General features: G+C 40.0%; 1 protein-coding gene across 2 annotated transcripts in view; it reads right to left on the minus strand.

Moving 5' to 3' along the window:
• Positions 1 to 12,868, minus strand: part of cfap77 (cilia and flagella associated protein 77) — a 111,116-nt gene that overhangs the window by 98,007 nt on the left and 241 nt on the right. The window contains exons 1-2 of one of the 2 annotated variants that reach the window (XM_067969784.1): positions 12,743 to 12,853; positions 12,149 to 12,367 (exon numbers count right to left, since the gene is read on the minus strand). In XM_067969784.1, coding sequence (XP_067825885.1) covers positions 12,149 to 12,232 — 84 coding nt within the window. In that variant the 5' untranslated portion in view covers positions 12,233 to 12,367; positions 12,743 to 12,853. Of the gene's footprint in view, positions 1 to 12,148; positions 12,368 to 12,742; positions 12,854 to 12,868 lie in introns of those variants that run through there. The other variant, XM_067969783.1, reaches the window with a different exon arrangement.

Consider the following 12,868-nt stretch of genomic DNA (forward strand, 5'->3'; position numbering starts at 1 on the left):
TTAAAGTTATATATATCCAGAAATGCATAAAAGTGGAGCAGCTATATGACTACTGACTAAGGGATTGGTCAAAACTGGGGCAATGCATTGGCACATTGTGCTGGAGCTCCAGTGTGTTATCCCACCTTATGAAGTAATGTGGGTTTCTGCTGGTGATTGCATTAAGAATTAGTGGCCCCCGTTGTGCTATCAGGGAGAGGTAGCTTGCAAAGGCCAGATGATTAATCAGGGATTCAGTAAAGAGTTACAAATTCCTGTTATGAATGGTTGGACTGTAGGTTATTTTCATTTCTCGCATAACATTTTGCAGTATGGAATATCTTTCAAAGAATCTCATTGCGGGATGATTTTGCTTCAACGGACAAAGCTCTTTTTAAAAAAAATATGAGGTGTGGTAGTAATGTTACGAGAAGTGGGGGTGAAGCCACGTGTAATTTGCATGGACAATTCAGCTGCCGAACTGCAGTCTTTACATTCTAAAGCAGCAACTAATCGTCCCACACGTTCCCTTTGGAGACAGCAGCGACTTCTGATTCTGCAGGCGGCTGCCGCTCAGAGGTGATGTTGCTTGCAGCAAAACCCTGGAAGCACTGTGGGAGTCATGCAATTGTGTGCCCTGGTAACATCCCTGTAGAAGGTTAGAAGTATGCATACAAATGAGTGCAATTTATTCTTAGGCCCCATAAGCTATTCAGACCTTGAACTCTTATGCCTTATGCCTCAGTGTTTCTGCAGAGATCTTGTGGAATTCACAAGCTTTGTTGTGATGAAAAGTTGTACTATGTAAGAAAGTCTGTGGCTTATTTTGATGGTAGTATATCTTCTTAAGTTTTTAGTAGAACAGTAGTCAGAATAGAGAGACAAAAGGTTTGATATCAACTGGTTGCTCATCTCCATTAATTATTGACTTATCTATCTGAAGAGCTACTTTGAATCCTTTGGGGAATCATACCTATCAAAATTTGTACCATTTTTAAAGCATATATTTAATGTGTGTAAACAGAACAATGAAGGACGTGCTACCAGGGATTATTGAATTATTCATTTCACTACATGTCTATTTGTCTAACATTATACAATTTTTTTTTGCTTTGGCACCACTCAGTACTTTCCGAACTTTGATTATGTAATCGGAGGTCCTGCTGCACAGGGCCCAAAGCTACATGTGCATTCCTGCCTTTAATTATTTGCATCAAATTTACATTGAATACAAATCTGTAGCATAAACAAATTGACAGGTGATGAAACAAAGCCTCTGCACCGTTGCTCTGGATTTTTAAAGTGATTTGCAACAATTATTCTAATGTATAGAATCGGAACAAGCTGCTAATCAAAAGACTGGTTAGATAACTTCTGTGTGACAAATTGTAGACTTGTCTTGTTTCAAATCATAAAGATATTTTTGATAGCTAGCTAGCCAGCCAGTGAGCTTTTTAAATTGATTACTGCTTGCTGGGATCAGTATGTCTGTATATATAAGTATCCACCTCACTGAGTGGTATACAGACTGCCACTTCAAAGGCAGCTAAGTCACCTCTGTCTTGGTGGACAGCTTAATGAGTGTCATATGCAACACCCAGGTGTTAGAAACAGTTAATATTGGTTATCGGACTGCAACAAAGAGACAGAACTAATCATTTGGTGTTGCTGAACAACTGGAGAGAAGCGGCCAACCACTGCTTTATAGGTGTAAACATTACATTAGGCAAGCCCGTTAGGCAGTTTCAGTGCTTTGAACCTGATTGTGATTGTCAGCTGTATTTGATTGTGGAAGACAGCTTTGTCCCAGTTCAGTCTTCAAAGTAATGAGGGTGTATAATTGGAGCCCTATATCAAGGCTTCTTTAGTGAATCTCCATGCTAGGAGGCAACTAAATGAACAGGGGCTAGTGGAAACACTCTGTGAATATTTAAGTTCACCTAGAAGTTTTTCCTCAAAGATATGCATTCCAAGTTATGAGAATGATCAAAGTTTAGAGATATTTATTATTTTTGAAACTGGATCAAAGTACTGGTGAGAAATCATGCATTCTTTTACTGTAATCTAGTGGAATCTGCTATTTGTTCTTGTTTCTGTTTAGAAACACAGAAATTCTCATGGTCAGAAAAAACCATGTCCATCTAGTCTGCCTCGCTGGCCTAACAGTTGTAACTGATTGATTGATTGTGTTTCTTTCAAGATACTTGTCCAATTTGATCTTGAAGAAACTTAAACTACTTGCCCTTATAATCTCCTGATAAATTATTACAAAAACCAAACATACTTTCAATGTAGTAATGCATTTTTACATCCTCAACCACTCCCTCAGCTCCACTTTTGGTGCCCTTGTCCCCAGTAAAACTTTTACTCTCTTCCCATCGTGGTTGTTCCCCCAGTATAGACCCCATCTTTGCTCCCTCAAGTCCAAGGGGCACAGATTTGAGTGGATTTGGTGAACAAATGGTTTAGCCATCCCATCACCAAATATGTCTGGACCACATCAAGCACTAATAGGAGAGAAGACTGAGGCGATAAGATGGAGGTATACAAATTAGTACAGCTTACTCTGTTCTGCCAAAACTGCCCACTAGTTAAGAATCATCCTGGAGAGTAAAAATAGGCTCCAGCTTTTTTTCCACTGCCAACTTGCTCCTTAAACCCTTCTCCTCTGCTCCCTCCACCCACACCTCCTATAATGTGCAAGGAGCTTATTCTTTGTTACTCAGCTTGAGAGCATCCATTCAGCTGCCTCTGCTGCTTCTCCTTGCCCATTAAGCCAAGCGCTCCCTTAGCTCTCTGCCTATCCCTGATCTCACATCCTTCTACACTTTCCCTCCTTTCTCCCCTCGTGCTCTCTGAGCTCATTTTGTCCATGAGACCCACGCCTGCTCCCCTGGCCCCATTCCCACTAAACCACTGACCACCCAACTTCCCTCCCTAGCTGCCATGCTAGCTGACATTGTAATTGGCTCGCTCTCCTCAGGCATTGTTCCCCCCCCCCTTTAGAAACAGCCATCACCCCCTCCTCTAAAAATCCATTGTTGACCCCTCTAACCTTGTAACCTACCAGCCATCTCCAACCTCCCCTCTCGTCTCCAAAGTCCTTGAATATGTTGTTGCCTCCCAAATCCATGCCCATCTTTCCCGCAACTTCACATTTGAATCTCTCCAATCAGGTTTACACCCTGCCATAGCACTGAAACCATCCTAATCAAAGTCACAAATGATATCTTGTGAGTGTGATCATGGAGCATTTTCCCTCTTTATCCTCCTCAACCATTCTACAGTCTTTGATATGGCAGATCAAACCATCCTCTTCCAATGCGTCTCTTCCGCTGTCCAGCTCAGTGGTACTGCACTCGCTTGGTTCCACTCTTACCTATCAAATCGTAACCAGAGCATCTCCAGCAATTGTCTCTCAGATTGAACTAAACTGTTCACAGCCTCTGCGTTCTATTCAACACCGAGCTGAGTTTCCGACTCCATATCCTCTCCATCACAAAAACTGCCTACTTCCACCTCTGTAGTCCATCTGCTATTGAAATATTCAATTCCATTGTTACTTTCAGACATGACTATTCCAATGCTCTCCTGGCCGGCCTCCCATCCTCAATGCTCTGTAAACTTCAACTGATCCAAAACTCTGCAGCTGTCCATATCCTATCCCACACCAAGTCCCGCACAACCATCACTCCTGTCCTTGCTAAGCTACATTTGCTTCCGATCTTCCAATTTAAACCTCATACTTATGCTAAATCCCTTTGTGATCTCACCCCTGTCTATCTCTGTAACCTCCTCCAGCCCTACAACACCCCCCCCCCACCTCAGAACTCTCCGTTGCTCCAACTCTGACCTCTTGTGCATCCCTCCCTCCCTTTGCCCCACCATTGGTAGCCATACCTTCAGCCACTGAGGCCCCATGCTCTGGAATTCCCTCCCCAAATCCTTCCACCTCTCCATCTCCCTCTTCTTTAAGAACCTCCATAAATCCCACCTCTTTGACCAAGCTTTTGGTCATCCTTCCTAATATCTCCTTCTTCAGCTCAGTGTCCATTTTTGCCTGATTATGCCTCTTGATGTGCCTTAGAATGCTTTTCTATGGTAAAGGCGTTCATGGAATTCATTGTTGTTGCTGTCGTCCTGACTGAATCGACTATTCAGTTTATATTCATGTCCCCTTATTATTCCATACCAAGTTAAATGTCCCTGACTGGTCCCCTATGTCCCAGGCCTTACTAATTTGTATACCTCCATCTTATCTCCTCAGTCTTCTCTCCTATTAGTCTGTGAACCTATCCTCATATGTTTTATTCTCTAGTCATTCTTCTCTGCAACTTAACGTAACTACTTAATAAACCCAATTCATAGTTTATAGCCTGAGACATGTGATCTGACAATATTATTTGTCCCGTAGTCAGGAAGACCAGAAGAGTATGAACTATCTCGTACTAGTTCAAGTAAGCATATCAGGAGCATAAGGGATTTATTATTCATCCCAAGCACACTATCTCCCAGATTATTTTGCGCATAAGGTCACATTTCAGTTCATAGGAAGTGTGGTTGTGCTTATGGCAGCGATCCATTTGCTGGGCACAAGAAAAAATATCTGGAGAGGGCCCCATTTGTAATATCCTGATATCAAGTGATTAATTGAAATGAAATAGCACTGGTTGGAAAGATACATTGGACTAGATAGCAGAACCACCATTTCCTTTCTTTTGGATTAGTGAAGAGAACTGGTGACATCTTCATATTCAGACTTTGAATTAATATTTCAATAGTTGCTTCAAGTGTGCTTTTCCTTGGGTAAAAATACGAGTGAAGAAATCACAGCTACCACAAAGAGAACAACAACAACAACTTGCATATAGTGCTTTTAACGTAGTAAAACTTCCCAAGGAGCTTCACAGGAGCATTATCAAACAAAATTTGACACCGAGTCACATTAGGAGATATTAGGACAGGTGACCAAAAGCTTGGTCAAGAAGTAGGTTTTAAGAAGCGTCTTAAAGAAGGAGAGAGAAGGGAATTCCAGAGCTTATGGCCTAGACAGTTGAACGCACAGCCGCCAATGGTGGAGCGATTAAAATCGGGGATGCGCAAGAGGCCAGAATTGGAGGAGTGCAGAGATCTCGGATGGGTTTAGGGCTGGTGGAGGTGAGAGGGACGAGGCCACGGAGGGATTTGAAAATGAGGATAAGAATTTTAAAATTGAGGCATTGCCAGACCGGGAGCCAATGTAGGTCAGCAAGCACAGGAGCGATGGGTGAATGGGACTTGGTACGGAGTTTGGATACGGGCAGCAGAGTTTTGGATGAGTTCAAGTTTACGGAGGGTGGAAGGTGGGAGGCCAGCTAGGAGAGCATTGGAAGACGAGTCTAGAGGTAACAAAGGCGTGCACCGTACAATCCTGTGGATTCACAAAACTTGGTGAAAATCTTGTGTGTTCTGGAAATACTATCTTCATATGACACAATATAGCTAAATTTGAATGGTGTGTAACAAATATAGATAGTTCACAATTCTGGATTAAATGCAGAATTATTTTGAAAACTAATATTGTAATGTTATTGAAATCAAATCAGTTGCGGTTTAACACCTGGGGGATACATTTAAAAAGATGAAGACTTAGTAAAGCTATTTTATGCTTAAATAGATCATATAGTACTATCCTATGAAGTAATCTCCCATAGAGAATCTTGGCTTTTTAAAATCAGCTGCACAATTTTTTTAATTGAAGACCTATTAAACTTAAATATATAAATATTGTTTTCTTTAGATAATTCTAGGTACTTTTATCAAAGATTGACCACTAACCCTGTCAAAGGTCAGCAACACTTGAGGCATCCTAAAGTCTAGACATCTCCACTTTAACGTTTATTTAGCACATTGTGCAAGCATTGGTCTTCCCATGAAAGCAACTAGAATCCATGTTGTAAACCATAAGATGTTAAGTAATTTGCAGTAAGTGGAATCAAATTGAATTTTCTTCTGTAGCAGACACATTTTGTTTAAGCCCATTGATAAAGCTGTAAGTCTAATGATTTCAAACATCTTCTGGAAATCCACCACACAGCTGAATTCCTAGCAGCCATATAATGGGGCAAGTCCAAGCTTTTAACAGCCGACATAATGATACCTTATTTTGTACGTAAACCTACAAATCCTGCAAAGTATTGTGGGATCAGTGTGAGTAAATTGTTTCGATTAACTGCAAGATGTTCTGTACAATGATATAATCATGTTATAATATGACTGCCGAATGTTAATGAGCAGTACGTGAAAAACGTAAAACAATTTTACTCAAATATTCTTTGCGTAAATTGAAATAAAATAAAAACTGATTGATAAATACAGAATTAGGCTACATAAATTGGCATTGGGGCTGATCTTGTCCTTACAGTTTTACCCTAAGACCATAAGAAGCATAGAATGCTGAGACCATTCAATCCATCAAGCTTCTACCAATCATTTAAAATGGCTGAACTGTGAAATGAAACATGGGCCCGGAGATTAGAACTCTGATGCTTTATATCTTGAACAGCACTGTAACTAACAACAACCTCTTACTGGCTGCCCTGATAATGATCCAAATATGTGTTATTGTATCTACAATTCATCTTTGAATGTATTTGTGGAAAATCTCAAAAGAAAAGAAAATCTGAGAAAGTCTGCAGCTAAAATTTCCACAAAACTGTTTTTTGTCAATCTAATATAAACAGGGAAAACCCAAGTGGGCTAGAGTCAGAGTTGATAGATGTAGTGCCTGACCGTTTCTTGACCCAGTGTGTTAAGGAAGCCATGAAAAGCAAAGCTCATCTTGATCTGGTAGTCGCTAATGAACCAGAAAATGTACCCAGGAAATATACAAGATATGGAAGTCTAGCATCGCTGGGACGGTGTCCGCAGGATAACTAAATTAACATGATTGGAAATCAGAAATGTACACAACTTTAAAAGGACTTAATTCAATGAAGTAAGGAAACAATTCAAGCAAATAAACTGGGGGAAGTTGTTTAACAACACTGCAGCAGAAGACAAGTTGATCACCTTTCATGATACAATAATGACCATGCAGGATACATACATTCCCAAAACCAAGAAACTCACACTAAGCAATTGTGACCCTGAATGGATTCACAGACAAATTTTAAAAGTGGGATAAAGAGGAAAAATGGCCTGTACAAATCCTGTACAGAGAAAGGAGAGGGGGTTCCCTGGGATGAACATAAGAAAATACAGAAACATGCTAAGTGGGAGATCAGAGTGACAAAAAGATAACTGGAAAAAGGCATTGCAGCTGAGACCCTAGCATAACACTGAAAATATTTTTCAAAGCCACAGTGGAAAGAGGGAGAAGAGGTGGAAATCATAAGATGCAAACAGACTTGAAACTGAGGATGAGCACAAAACAGACTACTTCCTCAAAGTATTCATAAGAGAAGACATCAGCAACATGCCTTGTCCAGACAAAGATATCCCAAGTGTAATCAGTGACTTCAGAGAAGAGCTACAAGGCTGATCCCCTGTGCCATGGGTCTGAATTATGAGGAAAGCTTTTCAGCTAAGAAAGGAGGCATTGGAGAGGTGATCTCATAAGATTATTAATGGTGTAGAAAATTAACCTGAAATATTTCTGTAAATTAAACTGTTGGAGTGGAACTAGGTGACACAGGTTCAAACTAATAAAAGGTAATTTTGGAACTAATATCAGGAAATTTTTCTTCATATAAAAAATGATCAACATGTGGAATGAACTTCCAGATAGAATAATTGAGACAAAAACCCTGGAATCACATAAACAATTGGATGCTACAATGGGGAATTAGGATCTCTTTGGATGGATGAATTAATGGACCAAGTGGCCGCTTTCATTCATAATTCTCTTGTGATCAGCGCAAATGGATCAGTAAAGCCTGTGGGACGGTAAATGTAAAACCCGACCCCAACTCGCCTCCAAACTATCCACTTCCGGTTTTAATGGCGGCAGGTCATGGAGCGGGTGACCAACCTGCTCTCAGGAGGCGGGTCAGTCAGTAAAATCTTTTAAGGAGGCTGCGGGCCTCCATTCTAATAGCTTTTTTATTTTTAGCTCCTGGGGGCCGGGATTCCTGGGCCTTCAGATTCTCGACACGTAAGAGGAGGCGAAAAGGACCGGATCAACAAGTAAGTGCTTTTATTACACTGCTCGTGGGCTAGGAGGAACAGGAGTGTTTTCTCCAGGCCCAACAAGTTTACCTCCCATGATCTGACACACGCGATCGGCCGACCCTCCACTCCCCTGACCCCCGATGTCTCCCACCCCCCTAATTATCCATGGCCCCCTCCCCCCAATATGTCCAACCCCCCTGATATATCCACAGTCTCCCTGCGATGTCTCTGACACCGATGTCCAAACCCCCCCCCCCCCGCCAATCGATGTCCTGCTCCAACCCTACCCGATGACCGACCCCCCCTCCCTGATGTCCGGCCCCGACATCCGACTTACCTGGCATCCACTCCCCGGCTGCTTTCCCAGGTTTGCCAACCATAAATCCACCCGCCCGCCCCACTCCCTCCACAGCTCGGAGTAAAAATCCAGGCCCAGAAGTTCACTGAAAACTCTTGTCTCATTTCCTTGTGCACTACATTATTAATTATTCAATTATTGTTAAAGTTGTTTATGTTTATTTTGAGTTGATGACAGTTCTGTTGCCAGAGGAATTCACTTTGTTACACTATTAATGTATTTACAGTACTGCTTAACGGTCTTGTTTACCTGACAAAAAGTATCTTTCAAAGCACTTTGTAAACAGAGCTTTTTGCAATGTAGTGACTGGTAATGTGATCGCATTACTGTGTCATCATACTGCCTGGCCTGATCGAATTTTAATATGAAACAAAGAAGTGAAAAAAAAATTGCAAACATTTGTAGTGCAGCAGATGTAGTGTCTGCTGGAATGCAAGTTTTCCCTCTCTGCTAACATGGCTGACTTTCAGCTCTTTTCAGAGTGGGATAGGCCTGGAAATATCTTCTGGCTTTGGGACTCAGTACTGCAATATGTTCTATTACAGGCCGACCCCAATGCAGGCATTTATTTTATCCTTAATCCCTGCTAATGGGAACCTTCAAGGTTGTAGCCACCTTCTTTCAATATAGAGGTCAAAGGCAGCTCATGTGATCTACTGATTACTTTTTAAAAAAATCTCTGTGCTTACATTTATATTCATTATAGGTACAGACAAAATAATGTAAATTATGTAAACACTTTTTAATAAAATTAAAATAAACAGCATACTCAGCAGGGAACTGGAATACAGAGCTCAATTCACTAGGGAGGAAGACTGCAATAACTCTCGAAGAGTTGATTACCCCTTAGTAATCAAGTCTTCCTTTCAAGTTGCATAAACTTCTGCAGATTCTTATTGAGTATCATCCATTTTACTAGATTTGAAACTTGTGTAGCTAATGAAGAAACCTCCATATTGTATTCTTTTCCACATTATTTCAACATCTACCAGATTATTGTGAAACACTTCTTTTGAATTGCAAATCTTATTTTGTGGAGGGAATTAATTTTATCGCAAGGTAGGTTAGTCCCTGGTCTTAGCTGTTGCACCAGCGCCACCCAGTGGAAAATAAAGAATATGCTATGTACTCCTTGGTATGGGTGATTCTTGTTTGGAAGTTCATATTAATATACCAATATATTCATATTATATAATGAATAGTGAAATTATGTTTCAAACCCAAAAAGGGAAACTCTCAAAGTCAAAATCAATTGCAGCATATTAGGCATATCATCAGTACACTGTCCTGTATTTTCCAGTATCTGCCCAGTAAATTATTACTATTATTCTAGGTTCATCCCAGATTCAAATCAAGCATGAAAACAATTGTAAGTGGACTTTTTTCATTTTACTCTCATTATATTTCTCTTTCCAAATATGTGATTAGCACATTTTAAAACCCCCTCCATCAGGGAGGGTGGGAATAGTCTGAGCCATAAGTTTTTTTTTCTAATGTCATTCCGTAACCGGACAACAGGGAGCGCAATTCCTACCTCTGTGTTCTTTTTCCCTTTCAGTAGTCTAGTTTTTCTTTTCCCTTATTTTTCCACCAGTTTTCCTCCCCTTCTCTTTCTTCTAAAGCCATTGACTCCTTGCTGGAGTTCAATTCCTTGCCCTCCAGTACCTTGCTCAAGTGGACACTCTTCATGGGTGAGCCTCTACAGTGAGCGTCAACAGATTATTTTTCCATGAGGGCAACACAGCCAAGTCCCATCCTGTTCTTGTCCAATGTACATACACATTTACTACCAGGAAGGATGACTAGTAGCAATCAGAAGTGGGAACCATAGCCAATTTTCACCTCTCTAACCCAAGGCTGCTGCAACTAATTGTAGGATTCAAACTGCCGGCCCAGTTATGGTCAACTAATTAAGCACATTCTGGGGATCAGACCTTTCTAGACTTTATGGCTTAGCTATTCACTCTCTTAACTAGCTGATCCATCAAGGGAGCCACTGATTTTTTTCATTTATTCTTTTTTGCTCTTGATTTGTTTCACTCTTTAAATTAATTTAGTTTCTTTTTTAAATTTCTATTTTTAAAAAAATCCCGTTTATTTGTCTTTGCTTCTGCAGTGTACTTCTTGTGAACATTCCAAGAGGTCCAGCCATTTAGGAAGCCGCTGGCCCAAGTTGACTTACTTTCTAATTTCCCTTTCCCCTTTGTGGAAAATGAAGAAGCATATAATTTTTTAAATATCTAAACAAAATTTACACAGCAATTTTGGTCAAGGAGACAGCAAAAACAATATTGTTTGCTGCATATTTTTCTATATCCAGTCTAAGTAGAATGTGAGATAAAATTGCATTGCAGTGTTTCTTCGTACATACCTCAGACAACTGCGAGTCATGATCAAGCACCCATTTCTACAGCTAACGTTTGTCTAATTTCTAACAGTTAAAATGATACATCACTCTGCAGTGTGATATGAAATTCATCACACCATATGATAACACCACAATCAGAATTACTTCTGTCGACATAAAAGATCCCATGGCACTACTTGAAGAGCAGGGGAGTTTCTCCTGGTGTCTTGCTAATATTGATCCCTTAACCAACATCACTAAAACAGATTATCTGTTCATGTATCTCATTGCTGTTTGTGGGATCTTGCTGTGTGCAAATTAGAAGTCGCGTTTCCCTACATTACAACAGTGACTACACTTCAAAAGAACTTAATTGGCTGTAAAGTGGTTTGGGACGTCCAGAGGTCACAAAAGGCGCTATATAAATGCAAGTGCTTTCCTTTCTTTTACTACTATAAACTTACCAAATGTTCTTGCGTTTCAAAACACTAATGGGGTTATATTGCTTGCTGCATGAAACTGAAAAATAGTGACATTTTCTTTCTACACAGCAGCCAATGCTAAATTTAACCATTTTTCATGAAGTCCTATGGTTAAGTAGTCGTATTTGTTCCATGATTCACTGGTGAGATTCAAAAAGATAGTAGACAGCATCTGGGCCAAAATGTGCCTAGTGAATTAAGTACTTGATCGTCAATTAGGAGATTTTCTAGCCAAGGGCAAACACTTCTGTACAGATGTACACTCACCTGACGAAGGAGGAAAGCTCTGAAAGCTTGTGATTTCAAATAAAGCTGTTGGACAAATAACCTGGTGTTGTAAGACTCCTTACACTTCTGTACAGAGTTAAGCGAGATCCACATAAAATACTGGAGAGCTTTACTATGTCCTCCATAGTTCTAATAATAGTTTTAATAATCTCCATTAAAATAAAATCTATAACATTTAAATTCTATTATGAATTATTGCACAATTATCCCACATCTTGCATAAAGAAAATGCACAGTGGAGAACAAACAGTTTATTCCATATATGAAAACTTTTGTAATTCATTCATGACTTTGTCAATAGAAAATTATGGAATAAACTGGATAGTCTGCTCTTCCATTTTTTTAATCCGCCATAAGCCACCATTTTTGGGCATTTCCATTTTAAAAAGTCAAATCTTTTCCAAGAACGTATGTACATAGCCTATGGATTTTGACATTGCATTGCCTTTTTATGGCATTCCTCAGATAATTTCACTAAATGTTAGCTGATTTCACATTTTGTTTTGACCCAGCTGCCAGGATTGTGAATCCTCAAGTCCTTACCCTTATTAAAAGGGGATTAATCAGCATGGAATCCCTGACCTCCCCAACACGATTTGTCTCCGACCATGATGTAGCAGGTAACATCTCTGTGTTATATCTGATTAATCTGCAATGATGATGAATTCTGGATTCTCGCTCTCCCTGAGGCTGGCTGACTGCTTCCAAATGAGGGGATCGCACACACTGACTTTGTTATCAGATGCAAGCCAGACGAGTTCACTGTGGGGAGAAATGAAGGTTTATGAGAAATTGAAGTGATGTTGGACTGTGTTATATCATGTTACATCAAAAGCAAAATACTGCGGATGTTGGAAATCTGAAATAAAAACAGAAAATGCTGGAAAAGCTCAGCAATACAGGCAGCATCTGTGAAGAAAGAAACAGTGTTAACGTTTCAGGTCGAAGACGTTAACTTTCTTTCTCCACAGATGCTGCCTGACTTGCTGAGCTTCTCCAGCATTTTCTGTTTTTATATCATTTTACTCCAGCAGCCCCATAGGAATTAAGCAGATCACTTTAAGCGGATTTAGTAAAATAGACTTAAGTAAAACATGTTTCACTGTAGTTGATAGAAACCAAACGAATTTAATTTACCTCATCTATCATTTCGTACCAACAAAAAAAACTGGAAAGTTTTTGAATTTCAATCCCTGTTTTCTTGGGTAACTTTTTTCACATAAACTCAAAGTATATCAGCTCTTTCAATTTTTTTAACCGCTT

The sequence above is a fragment of the Heptranchias perlo genome, chromosome 31, assembly GCF_035084215.1.
Source record: "Heptranchias perlo isolate sHepPer1 chromosome 31, sHepPer1.hap1, whole genome shotgun sequence".
In the NCBI taxonomy this organism is placed as follows: domain Eukaryota; kingdom Metazoa; phylum Chordata; class Chondrichthyes; order Hexanchiformes; family Hexanchidae; genus Heptranchias; species Heptranchias perlo.